A 25,212-nucleotide genomic window follows, 5' to 3' on the forward strand; every position below is an offset into this window, starting at 1 on the left:
GGAGTGCCCTGACCTCCCCAAGCACCATCCTGGGATGGATGCAGAGTGAGCACTGCTGAAAACCCAATGTGCTCCCATGCCTGAACACCCACAGCTCCCATATCCAAGAACCTCTCAGGCTTTTGGATGAGAAATTCACCTCCAGGGATCTTTGCTTTCCCAGAAACTTCCTCGGTTCCCCTGGGAAGCCTGAGCGAGGATCTGAGATGCAGAATCCCTTTGGATTTCAGGTTGCCACCCACTGCCAGCAGGGTGGGCAGGGCAGGGCTGTGTACTGATGCACACAGATGTAAACCACACGTCTCTTTTTCTACCTAAGCCCCAAGAAAACCCATTAAACCCTGCAAATGTCAACTCCGTGTTTACACTGCTGGGGAAAAAGCAAATTTGCCATCGAAATCCCAGCAGAGATTGATGGCTGTGCAAGTTCCTCAAGAGGAGGTGTGAGCAGACCCTTGCTTTGCTCTGCCCTGAGGATCCCAAACCATTTTTAGGAGGTCAAGGCACTTGCAGCAGTGGCTGCAATAAAAGCAATGCAGGTCTGCAAAAAGAGAAAGGAGATATTTCTAATAAATATTCCATATTCTTCAGGCCAGCCACGCTGGGGGCAGGTACTGGTGACCAATATAAGCACATTTCCATCCCAGTGGTGCTTTTCTGAGATTTTCGGATCAGTTACCATTGGAACAGCATTAAAATGAAACAATGAACAGCACTGACACCAATGAATCCCTCCCTTGCCATGCAAGCCTCCATCACAATAAAAGGGACAATGGTTTCATGCAATAAAAGAGGGAATGGGAGCCTTAGGGGTTCCCAGATGGATTTTTGCATGCTCAGCTGCAGCAGATCCGTGCTGGGACAGGAGCAGGATGTGCTGCAGGAGCTCTGCTGGTCTCTTACTCGTGGAACTCGCAGGTCTGGTTCCCCAGGAGCACGGAGACGCGGCTGCCAGCCCCGAGGTAGTGGCCAGAGATGGTCACCATGGTCCCTCCTGACTCAGGGCCACGGCTGGGGCTCAGGAAACTCACAGCTGGAGTCTGCAGAGAGGAGAGGACAAGCTCAGTGCTGCTGCTGCAGCCAGGGAGCTGCTCTGGGCAGAGAACAACTGTCCCCGAGTGCCACCAAGGCCAGGTTGGGCAGGGCTTGGGGAAATCTGGGACAGTGGAAGGTGTCCCTGCCCAGGGCAGGGGTTGAATTGGGTCTTTAAGGATCCCTTCCAACCCAAACCATTCCATAATCACTGTTTTGGAGGTGCAAAGCTGACCCCAAATGCTGCTGGAGCCCTGATTTATTCCCAAGGTGAGCTCTCAACCCAGCAGGCTGGGCTTGTGGACTAAGCCACCAAAAATTGTGCCACACCAGGGGGAAAACACCAGAAAAAAAGTGGCAATTCCGGGATTGTCTTCTGGAGCTGAACCCCCTCCATGTGGCACGCTCAGCTCCCGTGGGACACACGTGCTGTCCCCAGCAGGACACTCACCACAAACATGTACTGCTGCGCCGACTTGGCCGTGAACTCGGGCTTGCACTCTCCGATGCACAGGAGCACTGGGCCGGAGCTGATCCCTGGAAGTGCCTGCCCCATTTCACAGACGATCCTGGAAGCAGAAATGCCGCAGGGAAGCTTTGGCAGGAGGTGCCAGCAGTGCCCTGCACAGCTCCTCGCAGGCCTGCCTGCCTTTATTTCTCCTTTCCCTCCCCCCTCCTCTTTAACTTTGATATCTGCCTCTTTGGAAGAAGTTAATTACTGAGTCTATTTTTACCCCATGTAGTAATTTAAAGGAAAAAAAAATCAAAATTAGACATAATTATTACAAGCTGTAAACTCCAGAGCAAAGCAGAGCACTAATGGCAATATATTAGCCAGTAGCAAAGTGAGTGCGAAGTCCTCAGAGTAACAGATGAGTTCATTAAGGGAACAGCTCACACTGCAGACTCCCAGTTAATCAAAACTGGAGAAAAACCTGCTGGGGGATGATAGAGACAGCCCTGGAGAGCAGCTTCTGCTGGGGGACAAGGCTGGCTGTGACAAACACACCCATGGTGGTCACAGGAGCTTGTCCTCATGCTCCTGGTGTGGTCCAGCTCAGCCCTGTGGGCACATCTTGAGGCTGGGAGAGATGCAGGGACAGGGAGAGCTGATGGGGTTAACCACAGCTGATCACTGTGGACGTACAACCCCAAAATCCCAGGGCACGGGGGATGAGTGACACCAGCTGGGGACAGGATCAAGCGGATGCCAGTCGTGCCAGCAGGTCTGAGGGAGGTTTTCAGACAGGCATCAGCTGGCAGGGCTCTCCAGATGGACCTGAGAGGGATGGATGCTGCTTGCTGCCACAGCTAGGATGGAGAGATGAATTAGAGAGCATCCCTCAGGCACTGGGAAGCTGAGGGTGGGAGGAACTGCCCCAGACTGGAAACCTGAGGGAGGGAGCAACTTGCCTCAGGACTGGAAACCTGAGATGGGTAATTTGCCTCAGGGATGAAAAGCTGAGGGTAGGAGTGAGCTGCCTGAGGCAGGAGGTGCAGTTACAGCCTCGATGGAGGAACCTGCTGGGTCTGACCCTGGGAATGAGAGCAGAGAAGAGCCAGAGCAGCCTCTGCCTGCTGAGGCTGAAGGCAAAGGGAGCACTCCTTCCTCTGCCTATCACACACAAAGACATAAAAGGCTCCAATTTGGGGAGGCAGCGCTCCAGCCGCCTTCAGCAGCATTAAATTCCACTGCAAATAAAATAAAATAAAATAAAACACAAAGACTAAAGGAAGAAAGAAGCTGCAGCTCGCCTGCACAGGTGATGCCAGGAGGCCTGATGAAATACATACATGCTGGTAAAGAGCTGGAGCGTGCACGTCCTCATTGCTGCACATCAAAAGGGGTTGCCTAGAGAGACGCTGCCTTTGGAGAGCAGGGATTGAAGCATCTCAGCTCCGTGCCTTCCTCTGCCACGTGCTGCTCGCTCTGCCTTTCAACCAGACATCGCCCCTGCACCTCTCTGCCTGTTATTCCTTCACTTCTCCCTCCTCCTCCTCCTCCTGCAGACTGGCAGGGGACAGGAGGCCACTGCTCTGAGCTTGGGGGCAACCAGAGCCTGGCAGGAGATTGCTGACACCGGCGGGCAGCAGAAGACAGGGGAGGTTCTCTCCCACGAGGAAACACCAAATTCTCAACCCTTTGCCAGAGAAGCAGCAGCTGCTGCTCAGCCCGGGCAGGGTGGGGTGTGGGATGGGCACGAGTGACCTGGCACACCTGGCCTGATCCCTGCCCAAATCCCAGCCCCCAGCAGGTACCTTGTTACAAAATGATGCATTCGGCAGAGCTGTGGGGTGCTGATTGCCGGGCTAAGTGGCCCTTTCACCAACATTAACCTAATTGCTGGCTGATAGATTGTGGGGCTGGAGCATATGGCAGAGTCATTACAGTCTTGGAATTCAGTCTGCCCACAGAACCCTTAAGAGGGTCCTTTTATCTGTATTCATCTTTAAAAGGCAGCTCTCATGCTAACGCTTGCTGTTATCTGCCCAGGGTAAATGTTTTAATGATGTTAACAAACTTTGAAAGCTCAAGAGCCGTAATTAGAGTCATGATTATAAAATCAGGGTTTCATACCATCAAAGGGGGATAATTTCATAATCTTCCATCCTTTATTGGGAAAATAAAATATAACAAAGTACTGCTCAGCAGAACAGCCCAAACTGCTCGCAGTGATGGGGTATTGATGCCATAGTTCCTGCAGGAACACAGGGATCCCAAATTCCCTGGCACTCTGCACCCACCCTGCTGCTCCAGAGGGGTTAGCAATGCCACTTCTGTCTCACAGATGGGGAAAGGAACTGAAGGAATGGACAAACCCCAAACCAGCACCACCATGTGCTGCTGGTGACATTCCTGGCACTGTGCTGGGCTCTGAGTGGGAGCCACCAAATGCATTTCCCCAGCAGAGGACAACTCCTGTCAGCTGCCCGAGGCTGGGGCAGCTCTGTGCTGCTGGAACCATTCATAGGGTCTTGGCCACCTCCACACTCTCAGTCCTACTGCACAGGACACCTTTCTGGTCCCCAACATCCCTCAGCACCACCCAGCCCAGCCCCCTAGGCAGGAGAGGAGCGTCTGCCACGTGTGGGCTTTATTCACCCATCCCCTGTTACAGGCCTATTTTCTAATTTTTGGCTGACATTTTTCTTAGTGAAACAAATGAATTGACTCCAGTGGAGCCCACTCGGATTAAGGGGCTGTCAGCGCCTTGCCCGCCTAACAAATGGCTGCGCGCAGCCGGCGGCGCCGGCGGAATTCCAAGTGGGATGGGGAGCACGGGGAGCACGGAGGAGGCAGCAGCAGCAGCAAGGTGCTCATCAGGAAAGGTGCTTAGCCAAGCAGGAACCGCGGCGTGGAAGGAAACAGAACGTTTAATGAAAGCTTAAAGGGCTGCTAACCCCCCTGCAGAGAGAGTCCAGCGTGTGGGAATGTGCAGGAATGTGCAGGAATGTGCAGGAATGTGCAGGAACGTGCAGGAATGTGCAGGAATGTGCAGGAATGTGCAGGAATGTGCAGGAATGTGCAGGAATCTCTCTCCAGTGTCCACCTCCAGAGCCCTTCCTGCAGGCTGGCATGGGGGACATTGGTGCCTGGGCTCTGGGTGAGTTTTTGGCCTCCTGAACCTCAGCTGGAGGTCGGGGAGGAGGCTCTGGGGGTGGACACTGCTGGTGGGGATGCTGAGGGGTCACTCAGAGGGGTCACTCAGAGGGGTCACTCAGAGGGGTCACTCACTGCTCAGCCACGACGTAGTGCTCAGGCAGGGGCGTGCAGGGCACTCCAGCCACCTGCACCCCCTGGGCAATCTCCGAGAAGTCCAGTCCCAGGTTGACACCACGGATGGTCACCCTTGTCCCTCCTTCTGGTGGCCCCGACACCGTCAGGATCTGCAGGGAAGAGAACACAGGGAAGCTGAGGTGACATCAGTGCTGCCACCTCCTCCTGCTCCTGCTGCCAAACCCAGCCAGTGCCACCCCCTCGTGGCTCTTCTGGATGTCTGGAGAAGCCCAAGGAAGCTGAAATCCATCTGTGCTCCCAGAGAGGACTCCAAGAGGAGTGGGAAATGCCATTCCCCAGAAATCCTTCCAGAAGGATAAGCCTGGCTCCTAGTTCCTATATCCAGAAGAGGGTAAGTCACCTTCCAGGAGCAGCCTGGTGCTTGGGAGAACTTTACCTTCTGCCTTGGCTGTTCTCTGAATGTTAATGTCACATTTTATTAGTGACTTGGCACCTCAAATGACTTAAAAATGTTAAAGGGTGAGGTGTGTGCTTTCAAGCTGCCTGTTTATGGCCTCAGCCATAATCATCCCTGCTTCCCTGGACTTGCATTAAGAACAATCTCCTCTTCAATTAGGAGTATAAATTTCAATAATGCATAGTCACAAAATTTGGACCCAGGACTCTCAGACAGTTATCCTGAATCTGCCACCGCTCTGTTGTTGCTCTTGGGTGAGTTTCTAATCTTCCCCGTGCTGCAGCTGTTATTAATAAATAAACACGATCCATAATAATGCAATTTAATTAATTTAATGGATAAATCTTGTTTACGCTTCTTTGTTCCACCCTTGTTTTTGGCACAAAAACTTGAGCTCTTCAGAACCTTTTCCTTACTGCTTCCAGATGGATTGCTGTTTTTTCTGCACCTTCTTAAGAGTGAGGAAGGTGGCCAAACACGAGGACATGTCCCAATAGCCTGTCCCATAGCAGCCCTTGTGGGATACCCCAGTCCCCATCACTTCTGCTGTTCCAAGTTCCCCAAAACATCTCTGAAACAACATCCAGACAGAATCCCACCATCCCCATTAACCCAAGTCCACTTGGTTTCTGAACAATTCCAGGGTGACTCTATCCCCTCCCTGGCCATCCTGTTCCAACTCCATCCCTTCCCTGGCCATCCTGTCCATTTTCTGCCACACATGCTGAGGTTATTCCAGCTCCATGCACCCAGCAGAGCCACCAAGCCACCCCCTCCTCCCTCCACATGTCCTTTAATTCCCACCTCCCTCTCCCCTCCACTGCCTGATGGAGGTTTTTAATTTATTCACCACACTCTGCCTGTTGTGCTGCTGTTCCCTGTAACTCACACCATGGCCTGTCTTGTATCATTTAGCTTGGGAAGCTCGACGTGCCCATAAAGCCACTGCAAAACCAAGCTGGATTGTGTTACACTGAGTCCTGCAGGCCTGGTAATGTTTACATCACTGCTTGGGAATCACCTGAACTTGGCACTTCACGCACTTGACAGTTACAACTGTCCTTTGCAGCTCGGGATGATGTTAAAATGCATTTACTGGAGCACTTACTCCGCCGGGCTCGTTGTCTCATCACTGCTCAAAGAAAAAGAAGTCACCGTTTGCCACTTCCTGACCTGAGCAGAACCAGCGGGGCCAAGCAGCCTCCCCGAACAAAGCCGAGCTGATGCTGTATTTTAAAAATGTCCTGACCTGGAAAATCCCCAATATGGAGCTCCACTCGACCTAGATTTTAGTGGCCACTAATTGAACAGTTTTGAAGTAACTGTGCCATAAAGCAGCCCCAGGGTTAGAACAGATGCATTCAATTAATTACAGCTGGAGAGATTCAGTCAAAATCGCAGAAAGAAGATAAGTCTTAAAGGTCCCTGTGCACCCAGAGCTGGGGACCCTCCAAGCAGCATCCCTGGGCTTCTCGCTGGGGTGAGGATGAGGAACCTCCAGCACAGCCAGCCTGTGCTCTGCCTTAATCCCAGCTGGGCTGTGCTGGGAGCTGCCCAGGCTGCAGGGCTGCCTGGTGACAGTCCAGATTTCTGATCCGAGACAGACGGGATTAGCAAGAAATGTTCCCCAATTTCAAGAAAATCACTTTGCTAGACTGGCTTTTCACTTAGAGCTCTGTGGAGGATGAAAAGGACCTGCAAAGGGCAGCTGAAGAAAACCAAAGCCATTACCAGGAATTGGACATTTGCTGATTAGGAATCTGCACCTCTGCTGGAAGTTCTTCAGGTTGTTTGCTAAACAGCTTGAAAGTCACTGAGATCTGAGCAGGGTGTGGGAAGCAGAATTATTCCAAGCAGGTCACCTTCCCCACTGCATGAGACAAATCCCAATCCAGCCCCTGTAAGAATCCTGGGAAGGATTTCTCCAGGTGTCCAGTGCTGGATTATTCCTCAAAAGGGTTTGGTACAGGGATGAGGGTGATGGTGGCAGGAGCTGGTCACCCTGTCCTTGCTCCCGGAAGGGATGCAGATACTCCAGGGATTTCTCTTGTTGCTGCTTCTGCCTTGAAATCAGGGTAGGAATCACTAAGGTTGGAATCCAAGGGATTCATCCCCAAGGTTGGGATCCAAGGATCCCCAAAGCTGGAATCCAAGGAATTCCCAAGTTTGGATTCCAAGGAATCCCAGGGCTCCAGGAGTCCCACCCCAGTGCCAGAACCCTCTCCTTCCACAGTGTTCAGCAGACATGGCTACAACAACAAGGGATAAATGTTCTCACTGTCATGTCCTGCTGCTGGAATCACTCAGCATTTCTGACATGCAGCAACATTTCGCCTGCAGAAGGATTCTGTGAGGAGCCAGGCAGAGCTCAGGCTGGGGCTGGCTGGGAGCTGCTGGGCTCTCCCTGCGGAGCTGCAGGGAAGCCACACGCCCTGCCCAGCAGCCCTTGGCATCTGTTCGGGTGCAGGGAGAGCACCCAACCCACAGCACAACCCCTGCTCCCTCCCCAGCCTCATCCACCTTCATCCTCTTTGTCTTTTCCCCCTCCTGCTCTAAGCCCTGGATCCCAGCTGATGAGCCCAGCGGGGAAGCAGCACATGAGCATTGTCATCCCGGCATGATCCCTCCTTGTCTCTGCCTCAGCTGATGGCACATTCAGAACCTAATTGTTATCTCAGCAGAGCAACTCCATTATTCAGCCTGACACTGCCCTCCCTTCAGCTGTTTGTTGCGCTGATGTTATATTAATGAGGCCTGCAAATAAATGAATAGGAGATCAGAGCGCCGCTTGTTCGCCAGAAAACTGATTTTTATTTATTTATTGCTAAGGCCACAGAGCGGGTGGAAGTTTGAAGCTGCCGAGGGGACACTGCTGGGGAGGGCTGGACCTCTCACTTGGTGAAAGGATTATAAATACCCCACTGCTCATTTACTTTTATAACTATTAAAGCACAATCTCTTCTTATTTATGCATCCCCCGAAGGCACTGGTCCCTGGGAGCAAGGCCCTTGACCTCAGGCTTGTCACAAAGAGTGGACCTGGCCAGATGAAGCAAAAAGAGTGGAAAACAGCCCACATTAAAGGCTCTTTTAGTCTGGGTAATCCAGGCTGCAATGTGAGCTCCAGAATGAGACCAAATCCTGCTCCCTAGTCCAGACTGTCACTGCTGGTGCCCAAGGGATGGAGGATTTGTCACCACTGCCAGCTCTGGGCAGGTCAGTCCCAGCAGGGCAGGGTGTCCTCCCCAATTTACAGCCCTGCAGCACTGGGCAGTGCAAAATGGTACCCAAAATCCTGAGAAAACTCCAGTGCTGGGAAAGGACCAACAGCAATGAAAGCTGCAAAGGTCTCATGGTCTCCTCCACAATCTCCCTCTGAGGGCTGAGACACAGACCTGGCTATGGAGTCAAGAAATCTCTAACAGCAGAGCTCTGCTCTTTTCTCCTTGGACAGAGCCCAAAAGTATTGCTTTCAAGTTGGACAGTGATAAAACACTTGGTGGCAGTGCCCTGCCTGCAGCCAGCTGCCAGAGCCAGCCTGGCACTGCTCACATGCAAGTCACTTGGTGGCTGCAGCAGAGTTTTTTTCCCCTTCTCTGCTTAGCTCAAGGAGGGGCAGATAAATAATTCCAAGATTTCTTTGACTTGACAACTTTCTGCATGGTTTATGGGGAAGCAAGTCTCAGTAGAGGCTGTTTTGTTTCTTGCAGCATTGCCTTGTGCAGCAGAGCAGCACTAGGGCAAGAAAAGTTTGGGTTCTGCCCACTGGCAGGGCAAGGGGAATGTCCAGGCAAGGCTTTAAGCCTCATTTTATGTCTTGGTAGGACAGCTGTGACTTGGAAACCAAACCAACCAACCAACCAGAGGCTTCCAACCCTTTTTAATGCTTCTCCATCTCTGCACCACCAGCCCCAGCACCTCCTCTGCTCCTCATCAGCTCCACCCTGCCTGAGCAAGAGAAACACCAGCGAAGGTCTAACATCGGTAGGCAGAAGGATTAAGGCAGAAATACCAAAAATCTGGCAATGTCCCCAAGGATGGATGGACCCTCCTCAGCAGCATCCTCCTCCAGCCAGCCCCACCCAGCCCTGGTACAGCAGCAGCCTCTCCTCCATGAAAAGGAGGTTGATGCCTCCTTCCCATGGGATCTGAGCCAGTTTAGTTAAACCAGAGTAAGAACTAATTTAATTTAAGAGGAAACTTCCACACTGACTTGGGTTCTGATTCAGCTGGCAGATTTTGGGTGCTGAGCAGCCCTGCCAAGAGCACCAGCACAACAGGAGACTTTAATCCAACACTCTTACACCCTCTCTGAGTGTGGGTACACACCCAGGGCAAAGGAAACTTTTTGGGGGATTTAATTAACTGAAAAACCCAAATCTCCCTTCATTCCCACCTGGTAAGAGCGTCACTCCTCATAGCAGCGTTAACAGAGCGAGTGCAGTTTTACTGCCAAAAATACTCCTGGGACACATTTTACATCCCTCAGCGGGCTGAACAGAAATATCAGACGCATCAACTCCAGACTAATTAGATCCCTGGTTTAATTAGCATTCCCGCAGCAGTCCGTGGCGGTCACCCTGCTGGGGGTGGCACGGCTGGTGGGTGGCACAGTTGGTGAGTGGCACAGTGCGGGTGGCACTGCTGGTGAGTGGCATGGCTGGCGAGTGGCACAGCATGGGTGGCACAGCTGCACACCTGGCCACGTGCCAGCGGTTTCCCAGAAAATCCCAGGGTGTTTTATCCCTGTTTCTCGGGCTGGGTGGGTTTTTGGACAGCACAGAGCGCGGCTGTGGCAGGACAGGGGTCGGGGAGCAGCCTCACCTCGGTGATGCGCGGGTTGGAGCACTTGACGTTGCGGCTGGACCAGTCGAGCCAGGGCTGGGCGCCGGGGGAGCCGCAGTGAGGCCGCAGGGTGCACTTGGCCTCGCCGCTGCACCAGCCGCACTCGAACTTGGGGTCGGCCTTGAGGCACAGCCCGCAGCTCTCGCGCTGCGCCGCGCACTTGTACAGGTGCACTGCGGGGAGAGAGGGGACTGTCAGCATTGGGGGATTCCCATGGGATTTCCTGCTCCTGGGCTTGGCTGCCAAGCCAGCTTTGGTTTCTTCAAACCTTTGGTCTTTTTTGTTTTGGTGGATTCCAAAGCCAAGGCTGTGTCAGTGGGGCTCAGAGAGCTGCACCAGCAGTGCAGGGAGCTGCTCCATCCTCAGGGTGACCCACAATGTCTCTGCCCCACAGCCCATCTCCAGCCCCCCTCCACCCATGGCCCCAAGCCAATCCAAGCACATTTACCTTTCAGATTCTCCGGGTTGTCAATGACGAAGTTCCCGTTCCAAACCACAGCAAAGTCCACTGCCAAGTTGCTGATGTCCATCCCATCATAGAGGTACTGCAGGGGAAATCCAGAGTTAAATGCCTGGGGAGATGACACTGACAGACAAAGGAAGTTTTTTGAAAGAAAACATCATTATTCTCTGCTTAAAAACAAGTGCTGGTACCTGAGTAACCACACTTCTACACTTCATCTCCAGGGTTCTGCTGTGAGTCCCTTCTCCTCACCGGGAAGAGATAATTAAATCAGATCTAGTCCTTGTGAGAGGTAATAGATTAATTATTCCACTTGCAGTGGTTGTTCTTGTCACTCAGTCTCTGGCTTACCAGTACAGCCCCTCTAGTTAACCAGACTGGGACTGCTGCCTCCAGGCTATTTCTCACCCAGTTTGGGCACCCCAGTGTGACTGGAAGACCCAAAATCCCTCTGCAGAGCTGTGCTGGTGGATTAGCAACAGCTGAGCAAAAATAGCTGGTGCAGAGCCCCAGCCCCTGCTCTAGGATAGCACTGCCTTGAATTATTCCCCTTCTTGTGCACATCCTGGGGCTGTGGCTGAGTGGATCTGGATGCTGCAGCTGAATTCCCAGTGTGTGCTGTAATTCCCATTATCACACCCAGCACTGGTGGGGCCTCACTCTGGTGCTCTCTTTAGGGCAACCAAGAGCTGCTAGAAAGACTTTAAAAGGTGAGCGAGCATTGCCATCCTCTCTGGGCTGAGGGAAGGGTGATGAAAGCAGGGCAGACTGCTCTGCCTGTCCCTGGGCAGGAGCTGTGCAGTTTTAACTCACATTTGACTGTACTGCTTCACCTTGCCTGGGTTTCACTCATTTCATGTGAAGCAAGAAGCTGTGAGTCCAGAATGGCCCTTACATCCTCCCCCACCACTTCCTATCAGCCTAACAGCAATAAAAGTGCTTCTCTAATGCCTATAAATCACTCTGGATAGGAAAAGTACTATATACTATTAATACATTTATTATCCACCCAGCTGCAAGGCCCAAAGACGGCCAGTGGTGTATAAATATCCAGTAAAATTTTTAAAAATTCAAAACTTCATTAACAATTTAAGACCATCTGCACTGAATATTCAAGTGGACCCTGTTCTGCTGCCTAAAACAAACTGACTGTGCCCTGTTTGCCCAGGGCCCTTTCCGAGCACATGGTGAGAAGAGGAGGTGCCACGCTTGTCCCTGCTTGTCCCTCAGGTGTGAAGGGACACAGGAGACCCAAACGTGGGCTGTGGGTCAGGGTGGATGCCCTGCATTTGCTGTCTGTGTTTTGGCAGCCCCAGGTCCCCACCAGGGTGACTTTGGGGTGCCCTGGGGTCCTGGCAAGGCTAAATTCCATCCCAGGGGGGAGGATTTTCCTCCCCTGCTCCTCGGGCAGCATCACCCAGGTGATTCCCTGCTCTGCTCTCTCCCCAGCACTTTCCCTTTCCCCTCCTTCCCTGCTCTATTCATCCAGCCACCGTGACCTGGAATCCGACAGCTCCCCGATAAGGGGGCTGTGATTCTCCTTATCTCCCCGAGTGTGAATTAGCCTGCCTAACACCTCCTGAATCACCTCCTCCTCCTCCCCTTCTCTCCCTAAACCCCACCGGCAGCCAGGGAGCTCCAGATAAAACATCTCCTCACTCTGATTGACCCCTCGCAGGCACTCTCCCACCTGGGACTCAGGATTAATTCAACTCCAAGATTTTCCCAATCTCCCCGCAGCCGTTTGGGGCTGAGTCCCCTTTTTGAGCAGTTCTCACCGAGCTGTTCTGGCACTGCACGCTGGAGCTGTTGAAGCGCAGGGCTGGCACTCTGTGGATGATGCCCTGGATGCTGAGCACACACTCGTAGCCCCTCTGGCCCGACTGGGGCTGCGGTAAGTTCCTGGCCTTCAGCGTGATGGGCTTCACCTCTCCCACCGGGATCAGGATCTCCTCCGTGGGGAAGAGCTGCGGGCAGTCCTGGGGGGAGAGGAGAGCAGGTGGGAGGTGAAGGTGGGCGGGTGGTGGAGCTGCAGGTGTGGCCAGGTCATAATCCCAAACATTGTCTCAGGTCACCTGCTCTGGTGGCAGGGCTGATGTCCCAGCACAGCCCCAGTGCCCAGGACCTGCCACTTCCCCGTCCAGCTGCAGGGACAAAGAACCCCCCGTGCCAGTTCCTCTGCCCCAGGGCTGGCACTGATCTCCTCTCTGCACTTGCACAAGGAGGATCACCCTCTCTGGGGACAAATCCAAGGTGTCCTCCCCGCTCTGAGCTTCCCACGGGTTTTATCTGCCAAGCCAGAAGCTCTGGCCCTGCTCTCCTGAGGAGCACAGCCCCTTATCAGCTGCTGCAGCCCTGCCAAGCCCCCTGCTCTGGAGGGGACAGGCTGCTCCCAGCCACGGGGGCTTCTCCTAATCCCATTTCACCCCTCAGACCCCTGGTGCTGTGCAGTGAGATGGATCAGGATGGGCTGAGCTTCCCTCTCACCGCCAGGCACTGTTCTGCTCTGCTTTATCTCAGTCAAATTAGGCCAAGGTGCTGTTAATTTCTGAGGTCACATTGAGTTCTATTCTGTCATCCCTGGGAGTATCCAAGGCCAGGGTTTGGAGTGACCTGGGACAGTGGAAGGTGTCCCTGCCCAGGGAAAGGGGTGGAATGAGATGGTTTTTGAGATTCCCTTCCCATCCAAACCATCTGTGATTCTGTGGAGCACCATTCCACAGATGATCTCCAGTTCCCCAAAGCACAAACTGAATGTCCAAATGAAACCCCGAGATGGACCACAAAAAATGACTTATCAGCACCTGGTAACTGTGTGACATCCCTCCTGCAAGATCTCAACGTGCCAAACATTATCTCTTCCCAACACACCAGGAAATACAATTTTTCTTCGATTTCCCCACCAGGAGCTGCAACATGCCGAGACAAAGGCTCTGACCATCAGCACTATTTACATTCTGCTCAGCTCTAATTTGCTTTGATCTAATGGAACAAGGTACCTAAGCACCTGTAAGCACCTGACACTGAATGATTAATCCCAACTAAAGCAGGAGTTTAGAACAAACACCCTGACAGCTCCCTTCTGCCAAATCCCACTCTGGCATCCTGAGCCCTTTGCCCCCCAGGCTGGGGATGAAAGGAAATCATTCTGATGGCAGTGCAGGGAGAGCCATCCTGCCCAGGATCCTGCTGGGGTGTCCAGGGGAAAAATCCCAGTCCAGGCTCTCCCTGCAGCTCCAGCCAGGGCCAGGGGAAGTTGTTCCACCACTGGCTCAAGCTGTAAATGAGAAACAGATGCTCCCCTGGTCTGGAGGAGCCACTAACTTAAACTGCAGCCTCATAAACCTTTTTAGTGGCACTTTCCCTTATATATATTTTATTTTATTTCTAACCGGGACTTTCACGGATTAACAGCCAAGAGTGATTTCAAACTCCATCAGCCAGAAAGCCACGCTGGGGAGGGAAGGGAAGGCCTTTCCTGCAGTGGAGTGGGCTGGAAGGGAATGGCATTCCCTGGTTCCCACTGAACTTGGCACTGTGGATCCTCAGCAAACTCCCTGGATTCATGGCATTTCCATCCAGCTCTTCCAGGCTGACTCTGCACACAAATTCCTTCCTCTCCTCACACACCTGTGTCACCTCCCACCCCATACCTGGCTGCATTTTAGGTTCTGCATTTCACCTCCAAGTCACATCGAGGACCAATAGCTCTGCTCCAGAGAGGTCCAACCCTCTGCAACACCCATGGTTTGGAAGGAAAAGCAACCTGGAGCCGCAGAATCCTTTACCCCATTATGACTGAAAACAAAAAATCTCCTCTTGCATCACCAGTGGGAGAACTTCAGCGCACAGTCCTGAAAATAATGAATATGTTATGGACCATTATCCTTCCTGGCCAGCTCCATCCGTGAGGTGACTGCTAAAGAAAGGCTCCTGCCTTTCCAGACCTGGGAACAAACTCACATCCCCAGATCTGCTCTCTGGTGCTGAAAATGCTGGTAGCACAAATGGTTCTGCTGTCATTAGAGTGGGACATAATAGATTTTTTTTTTTTTTAATTATTCCTTTGGTTTCAGTGGAAGGAAAATATCACAACTGGGATTGTGGGGAAAGCAAGGCAAGTGCAGCCTGAGCAGAAGAGAGGCAGCCCCTCTGTGCTGCTGCAGGAAAGCAGCCTGGCAGGGTGGTTTGTCCCTCCACACCTCTCCCACCTGCTCCCTGGTTGAAAAGCCAGCGTTCAGACAAATTATTTCATTAGGGATCTACCATCAGCTTCAGCAATGCCTCTGCCCATGCAGATTCCCTTTAGAGGAATTTCCTGCTGAACTGGGAAAGGTTTGCAGCCCCAGCCCTGCTCAGCCTGAGTGCCCCATTCTGCATTTCCTCCCCAGAATACAAGGGAGCCTGCAGCCAGCCGTGGAATACACAATTTGTCCCATAATCAGTTTACTTTGTTTTTTAATTCATGAGAAGTAAATCCTGCAGCGAGTTAGGAAGGCCATTATTGCCTCCCCTCGCTAAACAAACACGCAGAATCCTCTCATTATCCTCCTTGACTTCCCTGCGCCAGAATAAACACGGATCAGATCTGCTGCAGCAAGACAAGGCTCGGTGCCTGAGTGGCACAGACTCTCGGGGAATATTCTGCCTGTGAAGTATCAGCACACACAATTTACAAAGACATTTTATGCTTCTCCAACACTTTTTAGCCTCAAAGACTCCAAGGTCTATAAATACCTTAAAGACCCGCGTTCTGCAGCTGTCTCTGGAGCAGAACAGAGCACCCATGGTTATTATTTGTGTTTAACCGAGCAGTTTTAGTAGGTCAAACCTCCTTGCTCTTATTTGGGAAAAAATTGCCTAGAAATGGCAGGCAATTCTTCTGACTCCGGGATTTAGCCCAAATGGCAGAAAATAGACTGTTTTTGTACTTTTCATCTTCAAGAAAAACCAAACAAAAAACCCCACAAACTCTCCGCAAATGTTAACTTGCTCCACGTATTTTAAAGTTACAAACATAACCCAATCTGGCACGTGAATGTAAACCCCTGGTTCACAGTTGTGTTCCCAATGATATAAATTACAGTCCCTGTCACTCATGGAAACACATTATCCTTCATTTATGCCACTGGAAAGGAGAGCAGACCCTGTTCCTTAGAAACCAGACATGAAAGGAAGGCAGCTGGAGCCAACCCTGGTGAATTCCTTCCCCACACCATTAGTCCTGAGCGCCGTGCACGTGCTGTAACCTGGGTCTTCTCCATTAATTTGGGAGGCAGGGGGATATTTATGGCCATGGAAAGGCTGGAGGGAATATTTCCCTGCTGTAAACAACCCTTTGTGTGCCAGAGGTGAGGACAGGAGCAGTTTTCTTGCACAGGTTTCAGGCAGGAACATCTCCTTCTGCTCCCTGCAGCTCTTCCCTGTGCAGATCCTTCCCTCCGAACACCCAACAGCCACACCACGGATGAAAAAAGCACTGCCACAGCTCAGAGATGAGGTAATTTTGCTGAAACAGGGCTTTTTGTTCCTATTTCAGGCACAGCCATCTCCCCAAAGTCAGGTGTGACCCAGCAAAGTCATTGGTTGGCTTTGGTGGCCTGAGATGTGGCTCTGTCACCTCCTGCACATCACAGCCCCTGCACGGTGGGGATTGTCAGGCAGGCACCAGCATGGGTTGGTTTTGTTTAGCTTCCTTCCAGGCACATCGAGCAGCACTCAGGGCACTGCCAGGGGCAAAGGTGTTGCTCTGGAATCAGTGGGAATTTCAAGGAGTCAGAGCTGGAGCCTGGCTCAGCACTGAACTCCCCAAATCCGAAAGGCTCTGTCCCCACATCAGCATCCCTGCTGTGCAAATGGCATTATCAGCACCCACTGGACATCAAAGAAGGATGGGTTCCTACATTCTGGGCAGCTAAGAGGATTTATTTGGTTCTAGCCCTCCCTGGGATGGCTGTGAGGATGTGTTTATGTATCCACATTCCTCCTCCTCTGGAAGTTTCAAACATTTAGAGAGAGACATCTGAAAAGCCTCAAACACACACAAACCCAACCACATCAGACACCTTAAAATCACATCATTGGCCTGATCTGGAATTTGGTAAAGTGGGACAATCAGTCTTGGAGAATCTCTGATTTCATGGGAACAAGGTCTGAGCAGGCACCTTCTGCTGACTAATGAAGACTCTGGCCAAGAAAAGGATAGGAAAAAAATTGCTTATCCAATTATTAACTCCTAAAGAATTGGCCACCTGGAAATGGAGACCTGAGAAGAGCTGGGGTCTCCCCATGTCAGAAATTCCCATGAGATGGAGGAGATGAGGAGCAGCCAGCTCTGTCCTGTGAGATCCCTGTGCTACAAAGGCTCTGTATGCATTGACCAGTGACCCCAAACCAAGCATTTCACATTCCCACTTTTCCAAAAGCACCCACCCACCCCCAAAATCTGTCCCCAAGCTCTGCCCTAGGATCTGAGCAAACAATTCCTGTTGACAGGGCAAGTGAGGGATGAGAAAAGCTCTGTTGGTTGTATTTTCATGGAAGGCAGGGCGAAAAAGCAGCATTTAGCTCGGCCAGCAGAGCCAGGAGACTGCAAGGAGCAAGGACACAGCTCATCAAGGGATTTCTCTCCCCCATCTCCTCGTGAAGTGGCTGAGGCTTTGAGCTCCTGTTCCTCCTCCAGACAGACAACTCCTGGGAGCATCAAAGGGAACTCGTTACACATCCAATCCCACGGGGACACAAATTCTGATGGGCCAGGAGTAAAAGGGAATATTCAAGATATTTTCCCTTAAATTAAATATAAAGATGCGAGCAAATTTCCAGGCCCGTGTGAACACGTGTGTAAACCTTACGTAAGGAGAGGCACAGGGGACTGAAAGTAGGGCACAGACACAGAGATCACTGCTCCAAACACCACTGGCTCTGCTGGGGAGGGAGCCAGGGTAAGCACAAACAATTTCCTAATACATCAGGCCATGACACAATGAGAACATTGTGATCTGAATTGGTTGAGGAGAGGAAACTCTTCATGAGGCTTTTGCTTATTTCTGTGGTAGTGAAGTGCCTGTGGTAAAGGCTCTATCACTGTGCTGGGCGTGAAGAGGAAATTCATTGGTCTTAAATCAGCAGACAAATTTATTTGGGGTGGTTTTTCCTGTGCTCAGAGGAGGACAAATGATGGACAGTGAACCACCTGTATTGCTATCAAAAATAACCACCAGGATGGTGTGAGATATCCCAAAATATCCCCTGGTGAGAAACAACCTCTGCAAGATGAAGACACCAGGGGAAGTTCTTTGGAGAAATGACAGCACTGTGATCCCAGCAGGAACCTCCAGAGACACCAACTCCTCCACTCCCTCCCTCTGTGATCTCAGGCAAGGCCTGGGTGCTCCAGGAGGAACTCAGAGATAATGGGATTGTCCTACTTTGGCAGAGACTTGTCAAACACTTCTGAGATCCTGGGGTTGGAGACCCAGAGAACAGAGAACTCCAAATGTGGGAGGACAGGGAAGCTTTGAGTGGGAAGGAGAAACCTCCCCATCACTCCAGAGGAGAAGCAAAGGGTTTTGATTTCTCTTGATATGGTGAAAAGAAGTTTCTTGACTTGGAACTGGACTGAGAAAGGTTTTGGTTTGTTCCTGGGTGGATCTTCTCGCTGGGCATCCATTCCTATCCCAGTCCTACTGCCCATCCCTGGATTTGGAGATTCCCACCATGGCCTTGCCCAGGCAGCTCAGAAATGTTTCCTGCCCTGTACAGCAGCATTTTAGCCAGGGAGACACAGGAGTGGAGTTTACTCCTGCTTTAGCATCAGCTTGGCAGCTTTGGCCACTTCCTCTTAACAACTCAGGGTTTACTCCACTGACTGATCTTTTCTGTTTTTCTCAATCTCCATCACTCACTGATAAGGATTTGTCTGGATGCTGGCAAACCTTTTCCTCCTTTCTTTTTCTCATATTTTTAGATATCCTCACTGCTGCCTTTCCCACTTTCCAAGACTCTCAGGATTTCCAAAGTATCTTTCAAACCATTTTCCCCTCACAGCTTTAGGATCTGCACTCATTTCAGGTCCTACAAAGGAGCAGTGAGGGCAAAGCCCAGGATCCTGGCAGCATCAGGAGCTCATGACCATGAAGCAGGCAGGGGGATCAGGCAGGACTAAGGGTGCAGAACCCCCAGACTGAGGGCTCCTGGCAATGTTCAATCAGGAATTTGTGCTAACAAAGCCCTTTCCTCCATGGATCCCTCTGCCCTGGGACCCACAGGAGAGCTGGCAGAGCCATTTCCAGGCTGTGCCTTTTCCAAGTGTTAAAAGCATTTTTGGATTGGAGCCCCACACCTTTTATGAGCTGCTAAGAGCGATGGCTCCAGGTCCACAGCGCTGGAACCCAAACCAACCCCTTTTTCCAAAATCTGGGGCTGTGCACTTTGGTAATTCCCTTCCTCACCAGTCCACAGTCAGCTCCTGCCATAAATCCCAGCCCTGCCAACACTGACCAGCCTCACCCAGAGCTGCTGCTGGCCCTGGGACAAAGCAAACCCTCCACACCAGGGCTGCAGAGCAGAGCTGCTGAAATGTGTTTGAGGAGTCCTTGGGACCCCTGAGGGAAAGTAATTATTGTAATTAAGGAACCTGGGCGTTCCCTCACAGCAGGGTGGGATCAGCTCTGGTGTTCAGGTCAGGAACAGCACTCTGGTGACACTAACACTTTCTCCTTTCAAGCTACATTTCCCCTTTTTGACACCAAACAGACCCACGGGGAGCTGAAAAACCTCCCAAAAGCATTGCCTGTGCTACTCATGGCACAGAAAAGTCAAGGCTAAAGGGCTGAAGCTCAGTCTGGTACCTCGGAGACGTTGATCCGTCCCTCCTGGAAGGAGCAGGTGGTGGGGTCGTGGGTGCACAGGTTGCGGTACTTGCACCAGTGGCAGCGGAAGGCGCTGTTCACGCAGGACAGGCACCTGGGGAGAGAGGAGATCTTAGCCCTCCAGGCCATCTTCAGGCCTTGCCAGAAATCCAGGCTTCCTGGGGAAATAATTTCTTTAGTGGGGGTGTTTTGATATGGCAAAAGTAAGAAAGGGGTTTGGGAAAACACACACACTCACACACACACACTCAAAAACCAGACTTTGGGCAGCCTTGTAATTTATTCTGCAATAAAACACGAGCTGGGATTTATGGCACGTCATTGGATTGGTGTAGAATAGATGGCACTGCACAGCACCAGGCTTGTGTTTTTAGTTTCTAGAAAGTGGGAAAGGAGGCAAGCCTGGCAAAAATGGGATCAGTTGTTTTACAAGTCAGGAATGCTTCAAGTCAGCGGCAACACTTCTTCCTGGCCTTGGAGGGCAGAGAGCCTGCAAATGCTTTTGATTCATGTTGGGAAAAAAAATTAGTGTTTATGAAATGTTTTTGAAGGAACACAGCCCCTTTTCAGCCCCAGGGGACCCAGCTGCCAGCAGAGTGCCTGGGTGGGTTTTGTTCCCCACAGAGAGGCACGAGCTGTGACAGCTGCTGATCCTGGCAGTTGCCACCTCCTCCATCTCCGAGGCCACCCCTGGTGCCACGTGGCAGCTCTCGGTGGCACAAGGATCAGCTGTGCCCATGGATTCAGTCCCATGCCAGAACCTGTGGCTGCAGGCACTGTGGGGCTGCCTGGAGAGGGAAGTGCCCCGGGATGTGCTGGAGGCAGCCCAGGGCAGGCAGACAAATGTCACCAGGGAAGTGGCAGTGTGGCCTTAGGCACGAAGCTCTGGAGGAGGAGGAGAGCAGCTCTCCAGCTGGGCACAGGGACAGAGCGCTGCCAGCTCTGGGGAGCTGCTGCCACCACAATGAGTTTTAATAACTCAATTGTGTTTTCCTTCTGATGCATTCCTGGTGACCTTAATAGCCAAGGGAGCTTATTGTAATCATGCAGATCTGGGGAGAGCACCAAGTGCTGCGAGCGTATTTAATTACTCATTTGTTTGACCCATTTCTGTCTTCCCCTGGGTCTGTAGCTCTTCACCTGCCCTCACCTGGCCTGGCCTCCAGCATTCCCATCAGGGGCTGCTGGAGCTCCCAGTTTCCCCTCAGAGAGGGGAGGATTTGAGGTGGTTTGGTTTGGTTTTTAACCTCTCCCCATTCTGTGGTTTCTGTGGTTTCCTGCCTGCTGCCTCCAGCTCTCCCCAGGCCTGGCAGCAGGACAGGGAGCTCCCAGAGGGATTCACAGCTCCCAGGCTTACACCAGCTCACCACCTTGGTTCTTCCATCCCAATCCAGCTTTTTTAAGGACCACTGTGTTTCTCTTGCTTCTTTCTCCACCTCATCAGCTCCTTACTAAAAGACACTTAACAGGGAAGGTTTCCTGTCCCACCTGCAGCTCCCTGGGGACACAGAATTTGTGTCCCTGAGCCCTGAACCACCCCAGCCCTTGGGGCCAGAGCATCACAGGAGGCTTCCCAGGACCAGGCTGCAAAAGCAGCACATTCTCATCCATTCCCAACCCCCTCCTGTCCCTCTCTCCCTGGGTCACCTCCCAGGGGTGAGTGCATCACACATCCCTAAAGGGCTCAGCTGCTCTCCAGGCACCCCAGCACTGCAGCAAAGAGCCTCAGGATCAATAGATCTCTCCTCCCTGCTGGCTGAGCCCTGAATTCTGCCTCCTTTTTGCATGCTGTGATTCATCCCTGCCAGGCTGGCTGTGCCCTGGCTGAACTCTCAGATAACGAGTCCAGAGTGATGTAAGTGCTGCAGAATTTACCACCCTGCAAGCACTTTATCTCCAGATACAAACAGGAGGAGGGCACGGCCACGTGAAGCCAAGTGACAGGTTAGGAAGGATGGATTGCCTCTCCTGATCCAAACCCTGGCTCCTCCATGAAAATAGGGGTCCCTGGAATGCCATTCCTCATGCAAATCCCACACCAGGAGAAGGCAGAGGAGACTGGAGGGTGGTGCTGGTGCTGCACGGCCTGACTGAGGGACAAGGATCTGAGGGCACAGCTGGGCATGAGGGACAGCAGGACAGCAGCAGGAATCATTGGGATTATGGATTTGGATCCCACAGGCAGCACGGAGGGACTGAAGGATTCCCTGTCATCCCAGCACCTCTGCTCTGTGCTGTGGTTTACAACCAAATTAAAAATGAATGTGTGCCTAGAAAAACCAGAGGCCAGCCAAGCCCACGAGCACACAAACACATAAACCCTGTTCCAAGCGCAGCAGGAAAGGCCCTGGAGCTTCAAAGGCAGCACAGAAAGGCTGGGAGTGACCTTGTGGTGGCCCTTGGTGGCTCCAGCAGCTGCCCCTGCCCAGGAGATGCTCCCAGCCCTGCCATCCCACCCAGCTGCTGGCAGCTCCTGCCCACAGTGCTGGAGCTCGCTTTGTTTCCAGAGAGAAATCCATACATGCTGCAGGTCTGTGGATGTGTTTTTAAGGCCAGCCAGCTGCCTGCTGCCTTCCAGTGCCCGGGGGGATGTGATTCCATCCTCGCAGCACTGAGCCCTCCATGGAGCCTCCTCTGGGCCTCCCATGTGCCTGGGCTGCAGCCCTGCCTGCATCCCATATCCCCATCCCACATCCCAACTTCCTCATCCCACCTCCCACCTTCCCCTGCCTGCAGCTCATCTCCCACTGCCCACATTCCCCTCCTCCTCTGCCCACATCCCACCTCCCTCTGCCTGCATCCCACCCCTCTGCCCACATCACCTCCCCCTACATTTATCCTCTCTCCCCACATTCATCCCCTCTCCCCAGCCCTTCTGCTCTGCTTCCCCGTTCCCTGCCCATCCCTTCCCGTGTCAGTTCTCAGTTGCGGGATCGCGCAGCTTGGGGGCACCAGCAGGTTAAGGTTGCTCCCTGCTCGCTCCACCTGCTCCTCCCAAGGCGCTCGGAGCTCAGAGCAGACCCGGCTGCTGGCTCTGCTTGTCCCACCCGGCGTGTGTGTCACTCAGGCACTGTGCCAACCCTCCCAAAACCCATTCCCCAAAGCTTTGGGGCTGTTTTTTGGCTCTGCTCGGGGCGGGGAGGGAGCACTCACAGCTGGTGGGCACTGCAGTTGTAGAACTTGAACTCGGTGCTGACGAAGGTCCTGCCTGTCTCCCGGGACTTCAGCTGCAGCACAACGCCGAACCAGTCTGGGGACACAGAGCAGAGCAGAGTCATTCCTGCCCGTCATTCCTGCCAGGGGAATGCCAGGAGCAGCAGCAGGCATGGGAGGATCTGCTCCTCACCTGCTGCTAGGGAAACTCAGGGTTTTCCATCTCCCTGCTCCCCCAGCACCAGGATCCCCAGCCAGACCCTGTCTTGAGCACCCCGGGGTGTCTGTGTGCAGCAGTGCCTCCAAACACCAGCCCTGATGGCAAAATGTATCAGAGACATGGGGAAATGCTGCCTTGGAATGGTTTGGAATCTCGCCCTGCTCCCTGAAGATTCTGGCTCCAGGACTGGGATCGTGGAATCACAGAAGAGTTTGAGTTAGAAGGAAAAGATAATCTCATTCCAGCCCCCTGCATGGGCAGGGACACCTTCCACCATCCCAGGTTGCTCCAAACCCCATCCAACCCCATCCTTGAACACTTCCAGGGATTAGGATCCACAGCTTCTCTGGGCATCATCTCCCAGAATCATCTCCTAGAGCAGGAGACACTGCTGGAAACAAGAGAAGCACCAGGGGAACTCTTCAGGAGCCTCAGCTCTGGGTTAATTAAGAGCAGATTGCTCTTTTGGAGCTGCTGAGGGAAGCCTTTCCTGGCCCTGCTACCATGGGGCTCTGGGCTCCCCCAGTGTTCCCGAGTCTCAGGCTCCATAAAATGCCTCAGAAATACAAAGACATCAGCAGGGAAGCACTGTGGACACCTGGAAGGATGCCAAGAGGAAAATGAGCTCCAAGCAAGTGGCGTTTTGGTTACGGGAAGAGAAAATATGACAGTGGTGACATTAATGAGGAGCCAACCCAAGGATCAGCACTGAAACAGAAACTGCTGAAACTCCTCGTGGGTGCTTAGCCAGGCCTAGGGGAGATCCCTGCTTCTCAGACTGACCCAGTCTGGCAGGGCTGAGAGCTCCTGGCGACCCCTGAGCCACCCTGGAGGGGACAGACGGCTCTGTCCTGCTCTGGGAGCTGTCTGGCAGCTCAGGAGGGAGTGAGGACAGGGCAGCACTCACTGCTGCCTGCTGCCAGCCCATCCTTCCCTGCGTGGGATGCATTTCCTGAGGATGAAGCTCCCCGGGTTCAATAGGCTTTGACAGGAGCATGAATTTCTCAGTCAGCAGCCCCAAAGGCTCTGCTCCACTCAGCGATACTCCCAAACCTTCCCTGCACTGTCTGACGCTGTCACCGCCCAGGAGCCATTGCTTACCTTGATCCACGGGGATGGCAGGGACATCTCTGGCTGCTGGTGACACACAGACCACCTGGCTGCCCGAAACCTGCCCCTCCACCTCGCTCAGGTTCCCGAAGAGGCAGCTGACGCCGGCGCTCAGGTCTGGGGCGTCGCTCACCCACAGGCTGAGCTGCAGCAGGGAGCAAAGCAGAGCTGTGAGCTATGAGCTGCCCAAATTGCCCAAATTTCCAGTCCCTGCTCTTTCCCCTTTCAGAATGACTCCCTGAAATCACCCAGGTGCCCACAGGGGGTGGTCAGCTGCCCTTTCATGAGGGAGGGAGAAGGAGAAAGGAAGGCAAGGATGTGGTTCCTCATGGATACAAACCCACCTCGCTGAGCCTTGGGGCGCTGCAGGTCAGGAGGGGTGGCACTGGCAGATTTTTGTGCCCTGGTTGCTCTCCAGAAGCTTTGCCACCCCCAGTGACAGTGCCAGGACCCCAAGAGTGACTGTCCCCAAACCCCTCAGCTCACACCACCTCCCTCTCCTCTGCATGGACAGGACAGACCCCACTGCCCTGGCCTGGCTGGAACATGTCCCCAGTGACCCCTCACCAGTCCCCATGGCAAAGCAGTGCCTGCAGGGCTGAGCCCCCTCTCCCCACCCCATTCTGACATGAGTTTTGGGGTCCAGCGTGGGAAGGGACAGCAGCAGGACCAGCTGCTGTGGGGGGCTGGGGGGCTCTGGCAGCAACAGCTGGGAGGCTTCGGAGAGCCAGGCCTGAGCTCAGCTCACAGAGCAGCTTTTTGGGAAACAAAGCCTTTCCTTTCAGCAGCTCCAGAAACCAGACCGAGGGAAATGTGAGCTGAGGCAGCAGGGCAAGGGGAATTTGTTTCTGCCACCCCCTCTGGCTCCTTCCCCAGCTCGGGTGACCCCTTGGCTCCCCAGGCCCTCCGTGACTTCATGAGAAAACATTTGTGCCAGAGGGGAGGGAGAAAGGCTGGCAGTGTTGTGTCCCCCCTGTCCCTGTCCCTGTCCCTGCCCCACTCACCGGGACGCTGTGCTCAGACACAGAGATGCTGCTGGGCTGCACGGTGACACTCAGGCACTGACTGATGCTCCCTGCGAAGCGGAACGGCTCCTCTGCCCGCTCACAGCTGTCCCTCGGGGAGCACCTGCCACACGGGAGCATTCAGAGTGCTGAAACACCACCCAGAGCACAGAAACACCACCCAGAGCAGAGAAAACACCACCCAGAGCACAGCAAACACCACCCAGAGTACAGCAAACACCACCCAGAGCACAGCAAACACCCAAACCCCCAGGGAGATGTCCCACAGCAGGACGTGGTGATGCTCTGCACAGGGA

At 53.0% G+C, this 25,212-nt stretch overlaps 1 protein-coding gene across 3 annotated transcripts in view; it reads right to left on the minus strand.

The window, feature by feature from the left end:
* The window catches only part of PLXNA2 (plexin A2), a 137,927-nt gene that overhangs the window by 30,603 nt on the left and 82,112 nt on the right, over nucleotides 1-25,212 (minus strand). For all 3 annotated transcript variants that reach the window (XM_085044352.1, XM_085044353.1, XM_085044354.1), the window contains exons 6-15: nucleotides 24,896-25,019; nucleotides 23,883-24,036; nucleotides 22,562-22,658; nucleotides 19,388-19,502; nucleotides 12,314-12,514; nucleotides 10,521-10,617; nucleotides 10,052-10,245; nucleotides 4,769-4,920; nucleotides 1,484-1,601; nucleotides 904-1,040 (exon numbers count right to left, since the gene is read on the minus strand). In XM_085044352.1, the coding sequence (XP_084900478.1) occupies nucleotides 904-1,040; nucleotides 1,484-1,601; nucleotides 4,769-4,920; nucleotides 10,052-10,245; nucleotides 10,521-10,617; nucleotides 12,314-12,514; nucleotides 19,388-19,502; nucleotides 22,562-22,658; nucleotides 23,883-24,036; nucleotides 24,896-25,019 (1,389 nt within the window). The remainder of the gene's footprint in view (nucleotides 1-903; nucleotides 1,041-1,483; nucleotides 1,602-4,768; nucleotides 4,921-10,051; nucleotides 10,246-10,520; nucleotides 10,618-12,313; nucleotides 12,515-19,387; nucleotides 19,503-22,561; nucleotides 22,659-23,882; nucleotides 24,037-24,895; nucleotides 25,020-25,212) is intronic.

Source organism: Lichenostomus cassidix, unplaced genomic scaffold (genome assembly GCF_008360975.1).
Source record: "Lichenostomus cassidix isolate B80296 unplaced genomic scaffold, HeHo_3.0 unassigened_scaffold_chr26, whole genome shotgun sequence".
NCBI lineage: Eukaryota > Metazoa > Chordata > Aves > Passeriformes > Meliphagidae > Lichenostomus > Lichenostomus cassidix.